The sequence below is a fragment of the Eptatretus burgeri genome, chromosome 14 (genome assembly GCF_056783735.1).
Source record: "Eptatretus burgeri isolate ZD-2024b chromosome 14, Ebu_testis_v1, whole genome shotgun sequence".
Lineage (NCBI taxonomy): Eukaryota > Metazoa > Chordata > Myxini > Myxiniformes > Myxinidae > Eptatretus > Eptatretus burgeri.
The window spans coordinates 52,424,422-52,447,148 of record NC_140974.1 but is presented as its reverse complement, the minus strand read 5'-3'; the positions used below and the strand labels follow the sequence as shown (position 1 = coordinate 52,447,148).

Sequence of the window (22,727 nt, the reverse complement as noted above, 5' to 3'; positions counted from 1 at the left end):
ATGGGTATAGATAAAGTAAATGGGGTTTTAGGTTGTATTCGGAGGGGATCATTTATGAATCAAAAGAGGTGGTGTTCACATTGTACAGTAATTTAGTGAGGGCCACAACTGGAATATTGTTTGCAGTTTTGGTCACCACAACTCAGGAAGGACATAGATGCCATAGAGAGGGTTCAGCGCAGAGCTATGAGATTGATTCCAGGCTGAGCTGGACTTGGCGGTTCAGCTATGAGGAGCGGCTGAAGGAGACTGGGCTTTTCCATGAGAAATGAGGTGATTACGAGGCGATACGATAGAGATGTTTAAGATAATGAAAGGTGCAAATAAAATAAGTGCAGATTAATTATTCAGCAGAGTAGACAGTGATAGGACCAGGGACCACAGCCTGAGAGTAAAGAAGAGGAGAGTTATAAGACGGTAGCAAGGCAGGGGACTTTAACTCAGAGAGTAGTTAATGCATGGAATGGCCTCCCTGGAAAGGTTGTGACAGCAGAAACAGTGGATACGTATAAATTGGAATTAGATAGATACCTGGAAGTTATGGAGATAGAGGGGTATGGGGATGTTGACAGGACTTTTAGGTAGTTTGAGCATTGATGGGTGATTGTGTGCATGTGTGCATGTGTGCATGTGTGCAGAGTGCTGTTGGTGGGGGTCTCGTCAAGGGGGGTTGTGTGTAAGATGTGTGTTTTTAACTAAGCTCATGCTCCCTTCCCTGAGGAGAAGAAAAAAAATACAAAAAAAACATATATACAAAAACTTAAAATAAATAAGTAAATATATATTTTTAATAACCCACAAAAACACGATAAAAAAAATTAATAAAGTTTGCATTTTCTTCTTTGGATCTTGTGTTGATTAATTAGTGTGGTGTTCATGTCGCACAGGCATGATGGGCCGAATGGCCTCCACCTGTGTCTGATTTCCTTGTATTTCCTTGGATAAATCGCTGAATTTGTTTTCTATAACACAAACCATTTTCTACAACACAAGCTACTAAATTGTTGTGTTACAACACAAACCACACTAATCGGTTTTCCACAACACAAACCGCTTAATTGGTTTTCCACAACATAAACTGCTAAAGTGGTTTTCTACAACATCAAGTGCAATTTTTTTTTCCCCATTTACAGGGCGTTCGTTCGGGTTTCTCAGGAAGTTCCATCGATCAAACAGGAAGTAGCGATGAAGATTGCAGAAGAGGTTGCTCACAAGGCTGAGAAATGTTGCCAAAGGCATCATGCTGCTTGTCTGCATGATGAGGTAAAAGGGAAAGAGAGTGGCAGTGTTGGTGTTGGGGCCATGAAATGCATGCAATTGTATTGGGCCCCGAGGCAACAGGGGCCCCCACACGACTGACCGTGGTACACAATCTTTTGAGATCCCCCCCCCGAGTGGTTGTGGTGGTGATGATTGGGGGGGGGTTCACTTTGATGACATGACACATCAACTTGTGAGTGGTGTTGAACACAAATGCAAAAGGAGCACTTCAACTGAAGGAAACCGAGAACGGCACTCTTAGAGTGTGTATAGTCTCACCTCACACATTCATTCTGAACAAAAAATGTCATTGTTAATTGAACACGCTACTATTATGGCCCATATACCCGTATCATCCACGCACCCTATTATGTCACATAGTTTCTTGGCATGGGTTATTAGCATCATAAATTTAATTCTTCATTCACATCAAGTCGGAGATCGGATATAGAGTGTGTCGTTTCAGATTTTTCGGATAAGAATTTCAATTCAACCAATTGTGGTTGGAGTACCACTTCTCCGATGCCATCATCGTTGTCACCCTGTATACCCCACGGGGGACTTGATGACTTTTTCCAAGTTTCATTTTTTGTCCGCCGAGTAGTTTCAGAGTAAATAATGTCCAATTATTTCCCTTTAATCCAATATGGCTGCCATAACCATGTGACTTATGACATCAGAGTCATTGGCTCTGATTCTTCAATAGTAGTGCACTATGCAATAGTACTATAAATAGTAGTGCTTCAAATAATAGTAGTGCATGAAATGAAAGCAATAAAATATCCTCCATGGGGAGACCCTCCTATGTTTAAAGTTTTGCATCAATCGTACAAGCTGCTGCATAGAAAACCAATTTTAAAGCGAAAATATATGGATGTGGACGCACACACACACACACACACACACACACACACACACACACACACACACACACACACACACACACACACACACACACACACACACACACACACACACGGCATTGCAATAGTCTCGTATACCCTTTGGGGTGAGACTAAACATGTCACGTGATGAATGGGAGTGGGAGGGGTTCCCCTGTTATTCAACTAAACACGGTTATTACAAAATTTTTGTTTGTGTGGTGAGAAGAGAAAGCAAATTAAGTGAAATAACAACTCTGTTTAATGTAAACAAATGCAACAGCAACACGATTGACAATAAATTTTGAAGAATGGCTCATGTCAATACAGATCGATATTGTTGAGCAAATCCATGCAATAGATTTGTATTCGTACAAGTCACAATGCTTGTCCTCAATGCTCGATTCATCATTGTACGATCAACAAAACAACCCGTCATTATTACCTCCACATACTGAAAAGTGAAAGATGGCTCAACAAAAGGTGAAAACGATTGAAAACCTCCCCAAATCAAATTCATTTTCATGACACAAGTGGTAGAGAATTTATGTTGGCTCCATCTTCTGAACCTAGGGGGGATAGGGTGGAAGGGTGGGGGCTGAAAGTAGCTCCAATCTTTATCTAATGACACAATTATAATTGTCTCCCTGCAAAGTTTGGTTGAGACTTGAGATTGAATAATTTACTACCTAATGCATCAGCCACAGACATGCAGAGACAGACAGACACCAAATTGCATATTTAGTATGACCACAGGGGGCCGCTATTGTGTTTTCATGGGGCCGCCAAATGACTAAGGTCGCCACTGGAGGGTAGTACAGTCGAGAGTTTTATGAAAGGAGGGAAGAAATGTTTCATCGTTTTTTCTTCTCTCTCTCTCTCTCTCTTTCTCAGCTGCATCTTGTCTTGGATGTTATCTGCAAACACGCATCAGAGCTCGCTCCTGATGCTCACCGTTGCTGTCTAATCGCTGGCCAGGGCCGCCTGCCGTGCTTCGACAAGCTGAGACCTCATCGTGAGATGGGTGTTTTCATTCCCAATCCTACTCTGTACCTATTATGCCTATATCCAGACAAGGCAAACCATCAAGAACTTGAAAATGTGTACGTTTATTTTATTTCTTGCAAAATCTTAGATTATCAAGTATATTGGTCTGTCGATTTTGTTCTTTTGTCTGTTTGTCTGAAACCCGAAAGGCCTACAGGTCACACTTCTAAACCGATCATCATGAAACTTTACTAAGTTGTAGAGGTAGTCTCAATTGAGAAGCATATTGATTTTGAGGTCAAAGGTCATCTTGAGGTCAAATTTCTAAAACTGTCATTTTTCATCTGATTGACTTGAAATTTAAACAAGATTTGCATATTTTCACTTAATTTGGAAACCAACTATTTTTGAGATCCAAAGGACAAAGGTCAACTCAAGCTAAAACTTCTAAAATAATCAAATTTCATCTAAAAAATCGTCAATATTAATCTGGTTAACCTGAAAATTAAGCAGCAATTGCATAGTGCATCACTGAATTTAGAAACCTACTATTTGAGGTCAAATGGTCAAAGGTCAACTCAAGGTCAAACTTCTAAAATCATCAATTTCAATCTGAAAAATAATCAATTTTTATCTGATTGACCTGAGCATTAAGATTGTCACTGAATCTTAATGAAATGGACAATTTGATGTCTCCATGGCAACCTTTGGAGAGGGGGCTGGATTTTACAAGTATCATGCTCTGCATGACATCTTTTTCTTGTTGAAAACATGACCTGAAATTTCATTTCTCCTGTAGAAAATTCACTTGGGGTTTTATTCGTCACACGTCAAGTTTAGGACAACTATGGGGAAATTTTTTGATTTATGGCATCAAGTTATTGAGCATGTGGATTAAGCCAGTGATTGGTCCAATGCCTTTTCTTGGAGGTTTTGTGGTGGTAATTTGAGAAGACTTGTAGTTTATCATCATTTTTTATGCAGCACATGGCTGCCAGTTTGCATAATTTGCTGGGAATGTGGATGTGCCACTGATGTAGTGCTCCCTTGTGGGTTATAGCAGGAATTTTTTATTTGGCTCGGCTCCCAACGATGAATGTAGGTAATTTGGTCGCAGGAAATTTGGTCACGGGAAACTTGGTCACGGTAAAACGGTCACAAGGTAATTTGGTCACAGTAATTCGGTCACGAGGTAATTTGGTCAAGGTAATTTGGTCACAAGGTAATTTGGTCACGGTATTATTATTATTTATTATTCACTGCATTTAAGGCCAGTAAGGCCCAAGAGCAGTAATAAACATTTCCATTTCATGGCCGGCGAATCTTGTTGGCATAATGACGTATTGACCAAGTTTACTGACTACTATAATGGCATCGGAATTTAAAAGTTGAGAGAGACAGAATCGATTCCATTATAGTCGTCAGTAAACTTGGTCAATACGTCATTATGCCAACAAGATTCGCCGGCCATGAAATGAAAATGTTTATTACTGCTCTTGCGCCTTACTGGCATTAAATGCGGTGAATAATTAATAATAATAATAATAATAATAATAATAATACCGTGACCAAATTACCTTGTGACCGAATTACCGTGACCAAATTACCTTGTGACCGTTTTATCGTAACCAAGTTTCCCGTGACCAAATTTCCTGTGACCAAATTTCGCGCCCCACCAACGATAAACCATTTCTTCACAAAAAAGACCGTGGATCTTTAACATCCATAATCTAAAATTAGCAGATGGCACACCCAGTTTAACGTTAATCCAATGCATGCCACAGACATTGATGGCGCAACTTACATATGTATCATACCAGGATGAAAGTTTATAGTCAGACAGATAGTCGATATTCAGGCTCGACACAGAGGTGTGTGCATCCCTCTAGGCTATCCTGTCAGCTCTGGATTGAAATTAAACATTGAACATTTGCAAAAGCCTCTGGCCAGGAAATGAAAAATCCATGACCTCTTCACTTTATTCCTTTACACAAGATGGACTATCTCTTGTTGGGAGTATAAAACGTTTTTGTTTTCGTGTTATAATTATAGACTTTTTGTCTTGATTCCCATAGTGTGCTCTTCACTGTAGCGAAGCGATTCCCCCGAGCGGCGGCTCACCTGGTCATTCACTTGGCCCATGATATAGTGGGTATTGATAAGAAATGCTGTTACAAACGCAAAGACCATGACAGCCATGAAGAACAACAAATTGACCATTACCATGCCCACCATCGACACAATGGCAAGCACAGTCACAGTCACGGTGACTCTCATGAGCATCATAACGACTCAAGCCATTCCCACTCTCATGAGCATCATCAGCACGGAAGCCATTCCCACTCTCATGAGCATCATAACGACTCAAGCCATTCCCACTCTCATGAGCATCATCAGCACGGAAGCCATTCCCACTCTCATGAACACCATGATCACCATCACAAACATGGAAAAAGTGATGAGCATGAACATTTTCCTCACTTTGAAGTTGATTTTTTTGGTCACCACATCAAACATGATGAATGCGTTGTGCAGGAGGTGAGTTTGTGTAAATCTTGATCATATACTTACTGTTTGTATTTCCAGACTTTATCATAACCATTGATATCAAGTATCTCATGGAGGGAACCATCCATGTATGATGTTGAAAATGTCATAACAGGATATTTACCTTACAGATGCCCTTCAAAGGCTGAACAATACCTCAAACACTACAAATTACAAAATCATTTTCTTTTGAATGCTTGGTCATACATTGATGCAATCAATTTAAAAGGTTGGCTTGTTTGACATTCCCATCTGAGCACTTCATTCATGATACTTGGATCCCAGATTTGATTGTCTTTTTGGACAAACTGGGATGAATTGTAATTGAGAGATCTACACCAGTAGCCATTCTTGACCTTTGGTATGAAGTGCTAACACTTGAGTTCAAAATTATACTTTCGTTGATTAATAATAATATTTTTTATCATGGATATACCAATGCAATGCAATTGATATCATTGGCCAAAACAGGTGAGGGAGGGTATGTCCCGGCACACCACAATTTACCCAATTGTTGATGTTTTGGTTTTTTTTGTACTTTTTAATTTTGCTCCTGTCCATTGTCTTCAAATACCCTTTGAATTTATGTAATACTAGCAGATAAACTAGTTCCACCAGGCTGTGGTAATGGAATTAATTCCCAATAGAGTGTAAAATATTTATGGAGTTTGCTATGCATGTCCATTGACAGCATTATAGTCACTAACTGTTAAGACTGCTAAGGTTTCTCCATGAAGTAAATCGACGGAAAGGTAATTATACATTGGACGGAATTGACTGAATAGTTTGCAGTTATATTATTTTTTTTACATCTGGTAGGTGTGCAAACCAGCAACTCTGGACATATACACTGCCCATGTGCACAACCTAGTCATAGAAATACACCGAACTCGAAAATGCATAAATTTTGATGTTTGTAAACCTCCGCATGCACTGTCCAGACCGAAAAATTCTTAAATGAGGTATCATTCAGCATTATATGTGCTGTGCTTAGGACGCTTACCCCGTTCAGACACAATCGTGCAACTTGCATTTATATAGGTACGCAATGTGATATAATCCTCACAAAAATATGAAGGAACAATAGTTTTGAGTCTTGTATTGTTTTTATGGTCAGTACAAACATGTTTATATTCTGATTGAAGAGTATTTGCAGATATATATATATATATATATATATATATATATATATATATATATATATATATATATATATATATATATATATATATACATATATATATATATATATATATACTACCAAAACAAAAAAAACATGATGTCAGCAGAAGCCAAAGTTAAAGTTTTATGAAAACAACATGTCTGTCTGAAATTAATGTGGAAGTTGGCAGCGACACCTGTCCACAAATGATCATTGACAAGTTTCCAGTGGCAGAAATGTATGTGAGAACCCAATGACGCCAGCACAAATTTGTACACATGTCGTCATACACAATTTCTAGGATTGTTTAGTTCAGTTGATGATTGAAACAAGTTTTTTTTTTTTTTTTAAAGGCAGATGGGGAAAGATTCAGATAACTCTGGCTGACTATAATTGTGGGCAATTTGAAATGAAAAATGTTCATTGGTCTGAACAAAACAGTGGAGTTTATGTAATTATATTGGGGTAAATGGTGCATTTTGCCACATCTTTCCCTGCAGAGGCATCTTGCCTCACCTTACTCTGCCATTCAAACAATGCATGCGTGACACCACAAAACCAAAACATGTCACATGGGCCTTCTATTCTCTCATCAGAGAGAAGGTCACGTATATTGCCTGGTCTTGCACCCCCTTTCAGCCTTTGATTCATAACCAAACCTTCCAAAACGATTTTTTGATCCATTCACCCAATTCTTGTCAGACTCTGCTCACCTGCACTCATTTGTTCCTCTTTACCTTCGTCTTTGGAATCAAGTTCGTTTGTCTGTCAAATTACACTTTTACCTTCAATGCTTCGAGGTACAACTTTGCACTGTATTGAAGATCCAAAACCTAAATACTGTGCCAGTATTGTTGATTATAATAATGTTCCAGGTTATATATCGCCATCCCTACCTTTCCGAAGTCGTACAAGAAAACAAAGGATCCTCATACTGCAGAAGTATTTGCAATTTGACTTGAATATGATTTATTTGTTAGAGCATAAACCTCAATGCACCATAAGTTGACCATGCATTCTTCATGAACCATTCATTGCAGGCACACAGGGCAGCTGAGTTCATGTACGCGGCAGAACGACAGGAAAGGAGGATTTGCCACTCACTGAAATTATCCGGCCGTAATCACTACCACCACAAGTGTGTACCACAACTATAATACAGTTTGTACAATATTGCACATGAGGGTCATTGAAAACGTTCTGGGAACAAATACTAAGGTCCAACACGCACCACCTTCAAAATTTTCATTGCAGAATCCACTGACTCAATGCACCTGGCTCCGTTTATTGTTTCATATGCAGCACAAGGCTGTGGGTAGCGTCATTTGCTGAGGACACAGCTGTGCCATTGATGCAATACCCCCTGGAGGTTGGAGCAGAAATTTATAATTTATTCAGGGTGGCGGCGATAGAGCTCCACTATTCTTCGCAAGGACACTGTGGGGTCTTTAATGTCCAACTAATGCCGGCAGAAAGAATGCCCAGTTTTATGTCCATCAGAGGGGCACACATTGTTGAATCTCCCTACTTGCAAAAAAACAGAATGACGGATTATAGTTTAGCTGAGATTCAAGCTCAGGCTTGACAGCTCATAGGCGAGTGTGCATACCTCTGGCTATCCTGCCAGCCCCTTGTCTCCATTAGTCCTTTAAATTGTCCACGCCGACAAAATAAAAGTTTTCCAATTGTTCCTCAGCCGCGTCTCAGTTGCTTCACAGGGGTACAGGTCTGGACTGTATGGGGGATGGTTCAAGCCACAATCATGGATGGCAATCTGCACAACATGGGCCTTATGCGGAGCCACGTTTTTGTGAAGAAGGAGCACACATTTGGTCAACATCCCTCGTCATTTGTCTTCAATGACCTTTTGCAGTTGGCATAATGCACTGCAATTGTTCCCCCTAATATTACACTAACAGCAGCAGTCTCTTGGCATACCAGAGAGCCAAGGCCTTGATCTTGGTGGCAGAGGGTTTGGTTATTTTCTTGAGTGATGGTGATCCCTTTTACTTCCATTGCATCAATTCCAATTTGGTTTCAGGATCTTGGTGGTGAAGCCATATGTCATCTGCCTGAGTTAAAATATGAGCAATGATGTCTGCTGGATCTGCATGGAACAATATAAGAAGCTTTTGAAACGATACGAGCCATTCCTGCTGATCACGAGTACTGAGGTTTTGAAGAATCAATCTGACAGGAACCATGGACATGCCCAATCTTTTTTCTTTCCTATAAGATCGAGACTCATGGAACGTGGATGGTGATGAAAATGCTCCCTTGAGAAATTCCATGTTCTGTGGATAATTTTGCAACTTATATCTGCGATCATACGTAACTAATGTCTCGACCATAGAAGTAGTTTGTGGACCAGTCGCATTTGTCAGCATTCCTGACACCAGGATCATCTTCATGGGACTCTCGTTAATGCTTCCAGTCAGCCTGCCATTGGCTACTGCATAACACGAGGGTGCATCTTTACGTACACATCACCAAGTCCGTTCATGCATTTCTTCGGAGCTGGAACCTTCTTTGTATAAAAAATTATGGTGCCTCAATGCTCGATTTTAGCAAGAGTCATAGCTATATGACTTGGCGAACATCTGCACTATACTGTGAAACAAGAAATAATATCAGATTAATGAGGCTCATGGAATATACAGTAATAAGAACATAGATGTAATGAATTTATTATGAGTGAAGACGACCTTGGCTCTCTTTTGCTTACGAATACCCTGTTTCTTGAAGTTTTTATCTGCCCCTCATAGTCCGACAATGTAATCATTTAAACAATGATGTGACTTGTACGAAGGCATCATAGTGGTGGTAGTTCTGTATGAATCTATCCACATAACCATCACCCTGAATGGTTGGTACAATCTATCCAGACATCATAAGAGTGGAAGTGCTCATCTCACGGTCCATCTTCGGGCAACATTTCTTATTTTGAAATCCTTTAATTACATCCACCCTCGGTCGTTTTGTAAATTATTTTTATATCATTGATTTTGTCTCAGTTGCTGCAGCTTTCTATTTGTAATCTTGACACACGTTTAGCGATGCTGTTTCATTAACCTTTATGCTCGCTCTCTTGCCGCCCCAACCCTCCTACCCACCTTCCCAACTCCTCTCCCTCTCCTATAATTATCCTTCCCATTTTATTTTCACTCACACACTTTTCTGTTACTCCTAGGGAAATCGTATTGTTATCCCAGCATTATCCATCATTACCCTTTGATGTTGTCGAAAAGTTTGCCCACACGTTCACGCACATGGTAATGCGCTGCTGCAATCCTGGGGGGGCTTTCCCTTGGATATCGCATAACCAAAAACATGATGAAACGTCACTCTTCCCAGGCTGCTATGAAAAGAAGGTGAGATGAGGAATATTGAACACACACACACACACACACACACACACACACACACACACACACACACACACACACACACACACACACACACACACACTTCAATAATTGCACAGTTTCAGGGCTATATTCAAATATAATATTGTTACGGTTGTGGAAATTTGCATTACACCATAAAGGGCCCTCAGGTGAGATATCTCTGTAAGTACATGTGTAGTTAGCCCAAACCCGTTGTATAGAGGGAATTTATGTGATCCATCCGGGCTGCGACGCTTTGAATTAGCCATTTTTCTGTTCTATCTTTTATTTCAAACAAACAGCATCTCAACAACCACGCCATCCCCACCACAGCGCCAACCACATTACAACCACACCACCTCCATCATCTATGCTACCACATCTTTGCCACTCGCCATTCAGTAGGCCCTGTGTGGTTACGATCTCCGGGAACAAACAAAAACCAACAACGATGCTCGGGGGTTTTCCCGCCTGTTTCTCCCGTCGAAATTCTCCGCGCTTGGGTGGGGGAAGTGCGATCCGAGCCGGGCATCAAAGTAAGAAAAGGTGGGGGCCTCTTTTTGGGGGAATAATTCCCTGGCTCTGAGCCAAGACTGACTCCCCCGGCCCCCGCACGGTGTGGGGTGGAGGGAGAGCGAGAGGTCATGCCCCCCTTCGAGAGGCTTCTCCAAGAAGCTTGAAGGGAGGCGGGGCCGAAAACGGCGCGGAGCCCCGCGCTACAAAAGGAGGACAGCACGGACCTTGAGAGTTGTTGGTCGAGTTGTTGGTCGAGTGGTTGGTCGAGTTGTTGGTCGGGTTGTTGGTCGAGTGGTTGGTCGAGTTGGTTCGGGTTGAGTTGGTTCTTCGAGGCTTCCTGTCTGCTTGTCTCATCGGGTGAAGAGTCCTGCGCCCGCGGCTTGGCGAGCGGCCTGTCACGAAGGCACGGACGGGAGACGTGGCAGCGCCGGTTGTGAGGTGGACCTGCGCGTCCAGATGAGGAGTGCCGGAGAGGGTTCGCCGGCCATGAGAGAGGTCGGGTCAGGTGCGACCACGCTGACAGTCGTGGGAGAGGGGCTCACCGGCCACGAAAAGGGAAGTCGCGACTTCTTTTTCCTTTTCCTTTGCTTTTTGTGTAAATGTCTGTGGGTGGCGCCGTCCGTCAAGTAGTATTGTTTTAAGTGTTGCCGTGTGTTCGCATATTCAGTCGTAGCTCTGCATTGTTGTTGTTGTTTTAAATTGATATATGTGCATTTCTGATTCTGTTTGGCTGTATATGTGTGCTCCGTGTCTGTGTGAATAAAGTGCTTGTGTGAACTTGTCCCCCATTTCACTGCGTCCTTCCCTTTGTTGAATCTCCATCTTACTTCAGGTAAAGGGTTCGTCGTACGCTTTATACGCCCGATAAGTAGTCGGAACCGTCGAGGCTGACGATAACACCGCTCGGTTATCCCGATAGTACGGAATGGACCGCTTAAGCGGCCCGTGTCCGGAGTCGACCTGCGGCGAGGTGCGATCGCCCGGTTTATCATCCACGTGGGTACTTAGGCAGGTGGAGTTTGGCGAACAACCCTATCCCACGCGGGTGGCCGATTGGCACGATCGTGGTGAGGCCGAAAGGCCCACCCGTGACTAGCTCCCAGCGTTAGTCCGAGAGGGTCACGACAGAATTGTCCGTCCGGTGGGCGACGTGCGGCGATTCGAGTCACATGGCCAATCGCACGCCGACGGGCGCGAATTCGCAACAATATAATTTAAAGGATTGCTGTCAGGTCAGGTCGGGTATGGGAGCATGTGCCGGAGTAGTGCGTTGCTGCGTCCACTTTCTGCTAGAACTCCAGAGGCCTCTGTCTGGCCATCCCCCAGGCAGATACCGGGCCCATCTCTATCTCCTTGAGATGCTGATCAACCTGCTGCAACCACGAGGCACGTGGTTAGTCCATTGGCCTCTCCACTCATGATGCTCTCTCGCTGAGAGAATCTGGTGAGCAGGATTAGCATCAGAAAAATGAGCCACATGTCCATACAGCAACCGCTCGTTGGACACAACGTCCAAGCAGCGATCTCTAAGGATTCTCCAAAAAGACCTGGTACCAAAGCAATTAAGTCTTCATCTCAGATCCCTCATCAGAGTCCAAGTCTCTCAAACGTAGAGCAAGACTGGAAGCACCAAGGACCTGAAGACTTGGACTTTCATCCTTCTGCACAGGTACTGGCAGCACAACATCCCAAGATCCAGTGAATCCATGACTCCCCAGGCTTGATCCAGATGTCTATTGACCTCTGGCTCACAGCCAGCAGGGACATGAATATCACTGCCAAGGGAAGTTAATCTCTCCGTGACCTCAACATCCTCACCACAAACAGGTACAGACAAAAGAGCAGCATCCAAGATGTCACTGAAAGCCTAGATCTTAGTTTTGACCCAGGAAACCCGCAATCACAGCGGCTCCGACTCCTTATTCAATGCCTCGAGGGCCCCCAAAAGGATATCTAGAGTTTCCGCAAATTTGACTGCATCATCTGCGAAATCAAGGTCAGAGAACTTGACATTTCCAAACCATGCATCACAGCTTGATCTCGCTGACATCCTCCCCAGAATCCAATCCATAGAAACGTTGAAAAGTGTGGGTGCCAGTACACACCCCTGATGAACTCCAGTAACAACTGAAAATAAGTTGGAGATGGTATCACCATATCCCACAGCACTCTGAGTACAAGAGTATAGTTCAGACATCAGATTGATCAGTTTTGGTGGCACCCTACAAAGACCAAGAATCCTCCAGAGGGCACCCCGATTCACTGAATCAAACGATTTACAGAGATAAACATAGGCTGCAAGCAGCCCCTGCCAAAACTCTTGTCTGCATTCGGTGAGGACCCGAAGAGCAAGGATACGGTCAATTGTTGACCTCTGGTGAAAGCCTGACTGCTCTAGACGCTGGTGCTCAAGCAGATGGTAGCGAACCCTATCAAGATTTATCTGAGCAAAAACCTTGGCAGGCACTGAGAGCAGCGTCACCCCTCGGTAGTTGTTGCAGTCCTGGCATTCACCCTTCCCTTTCCAGAGAGGGACAACAAGGTCCCTCTTCTAGTCAGTTGGGATGATGCCTGTGCTCCAGGCAGAGCATAGAACTGCATGCAACGACAAGAGTACAGCATTTGCACCAGCCTTGAGAAGTTCAGCATGGATGCCACAGATCCCTGGAGCTTTGCCACGTTTCAACCGGCTCATCGCAACCTGTGTTTCCACAAACAAAGGTGGATCACAGTTGATTGGAGAGTCAGCAATAAGGATAGTAACACTCCTGACATCCAACTCAAGAGCTGATGGGTCAGCCTGGTACAGCCGTGCTCGAAGTAACTGGGCCAGCAGGCTTTCACTTCGGACTGCTCTTTCAAGAGCCCACCACCCTCCAATCCAATTGCAGTACACTGACTGAGGGACAGGCTTAGAGGAACGCAATGTGCGAATTCCCTTGTAAGCAGGACAAGAATCACTTGACCACAGGTGATGCTCTACCCCCTCACAGATTCCTCGCACAAAGGCATCCTTGTCCACTCTTAGCGCACGCACAGTTTTACATCTCAACTCCCTGAACAGCTCAACTCTGCCATTAAGCCTGGCCCTGTGACTCTTGGTCAATGGTATCCAGTGTCCCTTGAGAGACAAAATTCTTCTTTGCCTTGCGGTGAGTTCAAATACATCCACCAGCAACATCAAGGATGGTGGTCTTGAAGGCACTCCACAACTCTTCAAGATTCCTTGAAGCATCCAGACCTCCCAAATCCCCACTCGGCCTGCTCGCAAACTCCTCAGCTACCCTCTCATCCTTGAGCTTGCTAACACCAGCTGAGGCTGGGATGGTACCATTCTCCCAGATTTAAGCTGCAACTTCAGAGTTGCTGCAATAACACTGTGGTCGGTATTGAGGAACTGAGCATTCTGGTAGACCCTGCAGTTCTGGATCATCCTCCAGCGACCATCAACGAGTACATGGTCAATCTCCTTTGCCACACCACCAGCGTTGGAATTCCAAGTCCAGCGATGAGCCTGTTGGCGCTGAAACCAAGAACCAACCACCCGAAGTCCATGACTTTTTGTAAAGTCAAGGAACTTAGAGCTATTCTGTTTCACAGGTCGAGACCCACGGGGACCAACACATGTCTCATATTCATCCCTATCACTTCCATTGGATGCATTGAAATCATCGCGCCTGGGGCACTGATCAACCACAGACTTGAGCGTGGCATATAATCCGTCCTTCACCGTGAGATCACTCGCCTCATTCAGAACATATGCAGAGACCAGAGAAATGACACCCAAGGAGTGACGAACCCTCAGTCTTATAATACGGTCATTGGCCGATGTTACCTCAATTATCACTGGAGTCAGCTTATTGGAAACAGCGATAGCAACTCCTTTGGCATGGCATCCATCACAGCGACCACACCAACAGTAGCTGGAACCAGCCACCATAATCTCGCCACAATCAGGTTTCCGAACCTCAAAGAGTGCTGCAATACAGATGTCCAAATGCTTGAGCTCAGATGATAACAGAGACAGGTGATCATCCTTTCTTAGAGATAGGACATTCCAGGCACCCACCCGAAGTGACTGCCTTAGTTTAACCCAAGGAGACCGCTGTCTGGTGGATGACACCTCAGCAGCAAGCCACCATACACCACCGCAATCTGACCATGGAGGTTTACCACATGGTTTACCTCCTATCATCAAGGAATGGGGATTTGGGACCATGCCGAAGACAACGACTTTGATGGGAGTGAGAAACTAGCCAAGAATTGCAGCTTTGGTCAGGCAGAGGGCTACCCACATGGTGCCTAGAGTCATGCTGATCAGCATGCATTTGGGACCTGGCCTGGCTTTGCAGCTTGTTGGGTTTTGCCGACCCCATCATGCTGAGAATGAAAACCCCAAATTTGGCGACTCCCTTTTTGCCAAATTGCGCCCGCATGTGACTGAGTTTTGTGGGATCCATGACCGCACATATACAATGATTTAGGATTGAGGACCGCACTTGGAGTGGCAGCTTGGTGGGGAAGAAGGCCACGTGGAGGGCACTTGGAATTGCACTGATCGACATGCGTTTGGGATGCAGCCTGGCACCCTGGCCTTGCGGCTTGTTGGGTTTTTCCTGACTATCCCATCAAGGAAGGATAAGACTGAGAAAGGAAGACACCGAGAAGTAAGAGACAGGGACCGGGCATACCCCGTAGGCCTCACAGGAGGTCGCACGTATCTTTATCATCGCCACTTTGGGGACTGAGGGAGAAATGGAGCATGGATAAGGAGACAACTTGGTCCAGGAATCGTGGTTCTTTGTTGCAGTGAAGATGGATGCATCATGACAGGGGAAGGCTCCGTTAAATGGAACATGGATAAGGAGACGGCTTGGTCCATGGGTCGTGGTTCCTCGCTGGCGTGAAGATGTATGGATGCTTCAGGACCAGGGAAGGCTCCCTTAAAGCTTGTATCTCACTGGGCTGTGACAAAATGCGAATGGGATTCTCCAAAATGTCTGGAAACGTTCGCGGTGGTTCTCAATTTCCTTGCGTGAGTCGCAGGACGTCGCTCTGGTGTCGCTGGAATTTTGAACATGTTCAAAAAATTAGTGCGACAAATTTTCTCTCAAAATAGTCACAGAGTCGTCGCGGTTGTCTTGAACCGGTCTCGAAACCCTTCTCAATTTAGTTTCCGTGAGTCAGAAGGTGCGACAAATGTGAGACAACTTTGTGAGGGATTGGCGACCTATGAAACTAAATTGTGACTGATTGGAGAAAAAAAAATGATAATCTGTCCTGGGACCCCTGAGAGCGCGACAAAACTGCGATTCAATTGAGAATATTTTCGGAAGAAATTGCGACATAACTGAGGTTTTTTTTTTGATTCTGTATGAAAACTTGTATGTATTTGTAACCTGACAGTGTATGCATTGTTTGCACTTGCATATTTTCATGTGACAATTTCATTTATTAAAGTCTTTTGCTACAATATGTTGTTCTGTTATTTCATAATAACTTAATCAGAAATTTTCACAATGTATTGTCTTCTCAATTTAGTATATATATAGAAATACACATGTTATCCATGCAATGTAATGTCGATATATTTACAATATTTCAATCCAGATATGACCAAAAACAAAAACAACAAAAAAAAACAAACTCATAGTCCAAATTGTAAAACCAGCATTGTCTGTCCTCTTTCTCTCGTGTTCTGAGTAATGGCCTTCAATGCAAACTTTTCGCCTTCCCATCATTCCTTTCACCTTCCCATCATTCATAAACCACGTCACATATTTTTACATAAATTAGGTCACACACAAAATATGGTCACACCCACAAGCCCCTACCAAGGCAGATGAGCAATTGGGTCACACACAATATTTGTGGGTGCAACGTTGACAAGTAACAGAACACTTTGAACAATCAGGCTTGGTCAGCATTCTCCTGTCATCCCACCATCCTGTTCTGCCAGGGCACAGCTCCCACACCATTGTAGTACTCAGTCAGGTACTCTCTTACTCGTTTCCCAACTGACAATATGATTTCTGGAAGGGAGAGGCCATATATATATATATATATATATATATATATATATATATATATATATATATATATATATATATATATATATATATATATATATATATATATATATATATATATATATATATATATATATATACATATATATTGTCACGCACAGTTGCCGTGTGACTGTTGCACGACAGTTGCGCGATGGTCGCACGACCGTCGTGTGACCGTCACGCGACAGTTGTATGTGCCAAAAACATCTCAGTTTTGTCACCTGAACGTCGCGCGAATGTCGTGCAACATGTATGCGAACTCCAGGCGAAGTTCATCCCAAATTTCGCCGGGAGTTCGTGGGACATTCGTGCGATATTCGTGAGACATATGCAAATGTGTTTTAGTATAAATTCAGTGTGATTCCAAGTGAAAATTATCGCTGTTTTATCGCAATTTGGTGTCTCCAACTAGTCGCGAGCTGTCGCAGCCCAGTGAGATACAGGCTTTAGTCTTAGAGACTTGCACATGGAGATGACGACCGGTGGAGGCAGTGTGTACACGCGCACACACACACACACACACACGTGCATGAATCGTGATTTACATGTATTATACACGACATACACATAATCACACCTATAGTATAGGTGGGTGGATGGCGGTTGGTGAAAAAGGGGGGAGGGAGCCGGGGTGGAGGAATGGAAGAGAAAGTATGAAGATTGGAAAGAAGGTATAGAAACGTCACGGGGCATACAGAGGATTGAATAGAAAAGTATAGGAGAAGGAGGAGGGAATAGTTTAATAGCTATTGTCGGCAGGTGGGAGGGTGTAAGAGAGAGGGGGGAGAAAGAGAGGGGGAGAGAGAGAGAGGGAGAGAGAGAGGGGGAGAGAGAGAGAGAGAGAGAGAGGGAGAGAGGGAGAGAGGGAGAGAGGGAGAGAGGGAGAGAGGGAGAGAGGGAGAGAGGGAGAGAGGGAGAGAGGGAGAGAGGGAGAGAGGGAGAGAGGGAGAGAGGGAGAGAGGGAGAGAGGGAGAGAGGGAGAGAGGGAGAGAGGGAGAGAGGGAGAGAGGGAGAGAGGGAGAGACGGAGAGAGGGAGAGAGGGAGAGAGAGAGAGAGAAAAAAAAAAAAAAAAAAAAAAAAAACACTAAAACTAAATTTAATTACAATGCTTAATTATACATCAGATTCTAAAAGTGGCCACGTTATGCAGCAGCATCCTGAAAAGCTCTTTTTCTGAGTTAACAAACTCATTTCTCACTCTAAGTTAGAGTAATTTTATTAACATGATCTCAGGAAATATTTAAATATTCAATAAACATGCTTTATTGGTTATATCAGCCTCGAAATGTCCAGGGGGGTAAAAGAGGATTTCAAGTGAGAATTTGCAGTGTCTATCCAAGGTTTGCATTTCACAGATATTTCAGTTCGTTGATATGATGTGTGCTGAAAAAGAGTTTCTGGATAACGTCCCCGATGCCATAACATGCTGCGAGTCGTCTGGGTTCAAACGTAAACATTGCCTGATGTCGATGGAGCCAGAAGGGGGCATGACAAGTCATACCCACCGTCCATTTCCCAATTCCACGGCCGAACTTTTCTCACGCATTAGTTGCCTCTATCATGATCTCGAGCACCACAATCACATCGATTGGTGAGTCGGACGATTACTTCACCATTGTTGTTATTGCTTTGTGTGTGTTGTTGTTAGCTAACAGCTTCGGTGTTAATTTTTCAAAATATAAATCTTGGGTAATATCATTGGCTAAATGAAGACGAGTTCATGTGATATTATTTTAATGGGATGCAACTGAAAATGGGAAACTGGATTCGAAATTGAAAAATGGAGTGTTATGAAGGTAGATCATTATCGGATTTTTCACTTGACATTCTTAAGCAACTTCAGTGATTCTTTTTTCTTTTCGTTCTGGCAAGTTGAGCAGAGGCAGCCACTTCTTGCTTTTGTGGGTCCCTGATTGGCTGTGTAAATCATTTAGTTCATATTGGAGTTCAGTGACTGTATGTTGTCAGACAATACTTAAGACTGCAGACTCATTTGCTCTTACAAACAAATATGTTACTCTAACATAGCTATCAATACTTATGAAAAGTTGTTCTATCCTGTAGTTTGTCCAACAAACATGAGCATAACTGATGCAATCTCAGCAGTATTCTGTGTATGCCTGGTGTTGGCTTAATGGTTAAGGTAGTGGGCTTGGGATCCTAGGGTCCTGAGTTCAAATCCCGCTCAGCTGTTGAATTAACACCAGGTGGGGTTGACTCTGCCTGTCATCCTTCTGAGGTCGGCAAAATGAGTGCCAGCATGCTGGTATACTGTGTCGGAGTGGCGACCCGTCTAGGATTGTTCCCAATAGCCAAGGAGACTGCTTGGGCGGCACCAACGCTCTGCACAGAGTATGGTCCTAATGGATGGATGGAGTATTCTGTCCCAGGACTGAAAGGTAATGGAGAAATACTTCATCTTTTGGCATCTCCGCCCAAACCCAACTAAGTCGACAGTTACCACTTTCCATCTGAGCAACTGACTGGCTCACAGCAAATACCAGGTTTCCTTTTTCTGCAAACCAGTCAAGAACGAACCATTCCCCAAGTACCTTGGTGTAACCCTTGATCATAGCCTCACGTTCCGTGAACACCTAAAATGGGTCACAGAAAAGATCAGGATAAACATCATCTGGAAACTAGCAGGCACCACCTGGGGATAAAGTGCATGCACTCTTTACACTGTTAGCCTTGCTCTTGTGTACTCTTCAGTGGAATACTGTTCTCCTGTTTTGGCAGAGAGCAGCCACACAAAACACTTGGACACTGTCCTGAAAACACTGATGAGGATAATCAGCAGTACACCGAAATCAACACCCGTGCAGTGGCTCCCAGTTCTGTCTAACATCCCACCCCCTGATGTGTGCCGGAAGGCAAGAATGCTTCGAGAGTTTGACTGCATCAAAGCAAACTCAGAGCTTCCAATCCATGAAGACCTGCAAAATCTACCAAATATGTGACTCAAGTCACACAAACCTTTCTGGGGCTTCTGCAAATGTGTTGAGTGATGTGGGGTTTAACACAAAGGACAAGTAAGCAAACTCTGGCCAGACAACAACATTGCAAACAAAGAACTGGTGAGTGATCCAACAGAAGAGCTTCCAGGTTTTGACTTCCTCTGGAAACAGTGGTCTATGCTCAACCGGATCCGCACTCTCCATGCAAGGACATCACACCATCTCCACAAATGGAATTCCAAATAGTCCAGTAAAATTATAAAATACCTAGAACAAATTGCTTCAGAAGGTTTTTTTGCTTTGACTGGCTCATTGGACCCCACTGAACATCATATGGAAAGTTATCTCAAAGTTACCCCCCCCCCAAGGGCCCTAATTTGCATAAATTAAAGATGGCCACCATGTCAGAATTCAATGTACAGCAAACTTTTTTCTGGGTGGTTTTAGGGCCCATAAATGTATTACCAACAGATAGGAATGTGATATCAATCTGTCGAATAAGGCTACTTCCGTTATGATATGACGTCACTATGACGTAGTATTACTTCATGTCATGACGTCGTCCCTGATTTTACTGAAAATAGACATTTTGTACCTTGTTATTGTAATTTTCTGTAGAATTTGGTTTTGATTGCTGTTTTTTTTAGCCCTAGAAGACTCTTTGGGACCAAATACTACCTACTTCCATGTAGTCCAATAAACCAGCTGCACTACTGAGCTCAGCCCCCCGTGAGTTACAAGTCCGTGTCGTCCTCAGTCACGTCAATAGCTGTGCTATTGGAACAGTCATCACCATGACATTCACTACAGGCATTTGTACATTTCAGGCCTTGCTTTCTGCAGCTGCATCTGTTTGTGGAGCAGTGCCCTTCACACTGGCACCTTATCAACTTTAGAATATTCTGAGGGGCAGGCTGACAGTCCATTGTTTTAGGTATAAGTTTGCCCTGCAGATCCTGCCATCCCCAATCTACTGCCCTCAATGCACATTCCTCATCCTTTGACATCCAACATTTAGCTTGGTAAAAGGCTCGATATATGTGGTACTGTCCGGCATCCAGTGAGGGTGGAAGATTTTGTATCTCTACGCTGTGGAAGCACACCTCACTACTTTGTCCTTGAACTTCCTTATCCTCAGTGAATCTAAGGACTCTGTGTTCTTGCCTCCGTATAATTCTACTAGGACCTTCTCCCCCGAGGTTTTCATCTCCTCACGAGTCGAACAATCCAACACTTGCTCCAGCTGCTTTGCAAACGAAGAGTTTGACATCGCCTTTTTGAGAGGTCGTCCCTTGCCAATCCCGTACAATCTCGAAGTTGTGTCACAACCTCCAATGGCATGGATGATGGGTAACAGGTAGCAAAGCTTTTCACCCAGAGAAGTCTGCAAAACATTGATCTGCCACTCTCTAATTTTAGTGTTTTTATCTGGTTTCACTGCTTTGTCCGATCGAAATGTCAACTCATTCATGTCCTCTTCAGCATGGTGACAAAGTAACACCAGAAGGTCGATGTCTTCTCCGATAACATGTGTAGCACCAATTTTGGCGCACTTCACCCCAGTCAATGCAATCAAAAGATCGGCATCACCTTTGGAGTTCAATGTTTTGATAAACTGGGTTTGGAGTTTTTCAGACAGGAAATGGATGAATTTCTGCTTATTTTCGACGTTTGCCAAAAAGTGTTCCTTTTTCAACTTTAGCGCCATGCTGCCAGTGAAGAACACCTTTGGACCAACTGCACCCTTTGATCGCCTGAGATGAGTCATATATTTTGTGTAGCTGTCCGTTTCATATCCATCGAAAACAACAAGTGGATTTGTAAACGTGTTCACATACTTGACATACGTAGAAGCTATGGAGTCAAACGTTTCACCCCTTTTCCAGGGAAATCTCTCTAAAAGAGAACCTCCATCGAGGACATTGTACACTGGTTTGCTGTCACGCGTCTGCTGGCCTTCATTTGATGAACTGGACGGTAGCGCATCAGCCAGTTGTGGCTTGTTTGCCTGGCGGAGAAGACCGAGTTTATCAAACAATGCTGTCGGTTGCGCAGAAAGTTCATATTTCAATAGATCATTCCCGGTCACTGTTATTAGCTAGAATTAGCAGCCTCTGAAAGAGAAGCTGAGGGTCAACTTTCAGTTTTTCGCCATCCACAACTAGCTGTTTCATTCCCATTGTTTCTATTTGTTCCTTCCTTCTGAAGACAAAGTCCAATGCGTTTTGTCCCTCCATTTTGTCCAAGATAGCTTCTCCGACTTTCCTTGCTTCATGTGGGTTACACGAGGCACTTGCAGTCACCCCAGTGGCTACGCTGTGTAATCCTCTTTCTTCTGACACGAATGGGTTGTAGTCAGTGAGGTACTGGAAGATTTCGTAAGTGTCTTTATGATCGCGTTCCTTCCGTGCAACAAAAAGGTCCTTATGCTGATCACAAGTACTGTATGTTGCACCTGTAAGTTCCTGCATCGATTCATTGATGTCATCACAGGCAGGCATTGCAAGAAGCCAGCGTGTCCGCTGCTTCTCTTCCATACCCCGGCCTCTTGTCAAACCCCCTGTGGTTTTGATTGTCCGCATAAGAACCTGTTTGATGACTAGGTCACTAGGCAACCCAGCCCAGAAGCGGTCACTGCGCCAGATGACAAAAATACCAGAACTGAACCTGTTGTAGACATCTGGGCTTGTTTCTTTCAATTCCAGTATATCCTGAAGATGGATCTGCACTGATCTCACATAGTGGTTGTGTCCAGATGCGGAAAGATAGGGATGCCTGTCTTGGAAACACCTCAGGTACAACTGAAAGTCACCCGTTCTTTGAGATCTCAGAAACATCTTCAGCAAATCCACCATTCCCATGTACTGGATCCAAAGGCTTCCTGTTGGGAACTCAGACACACGTTGTTTCTCTGCTCCCGTTTTCTCCTTTATCCGGTCAAACACATCCTGCTGGCAAA

The 22,727-nt window shown here is 43.7% G+C and overlaps 1 protein-coding gene across 1 annotated transcript in view; it reads left to right on the top strand.

Annotated features, from left to right (window-relative positions):
• Nucleotides 1-22,727, top strand: part of LOC147013205 (serum albumin SDS-1-like) — a 75,160-nt gene that overhangs the window by 34,431 nt on the left and 18,002 nt on the right. Inside the window, exons 11-16 of the mRNA XM_085854843.1 lie at nucleotides 1,134-1,263; nucleotides 3,036-3,244; nucleotides 5,204-5,666; nucleotides 7,878-7,975; nucleotides 10,028-10,208; nucleotides 18,167-18,402. Of these exons, the coding sequence (XP_085710969.1) occupies nucleotides 1,134-1,263; nucleotides 3,036-3,244; nucleotides 5,204-5,666; nucleotides 7,878-7,975; nucleotides 10,028-10,208; nucleotides 18,167-18,402 (1,317 nt within the window). The remainder of the gene's footprint in view (nucleotides 1-1,133; nucleotides 1,264-3,035; nucleotides 3,245-5,203; nucleotides 5,667-7,877; nucleotides 7,976-10,027; nucleotides 10,209-18,166; nucleotides 18,403-22,727) is intronic.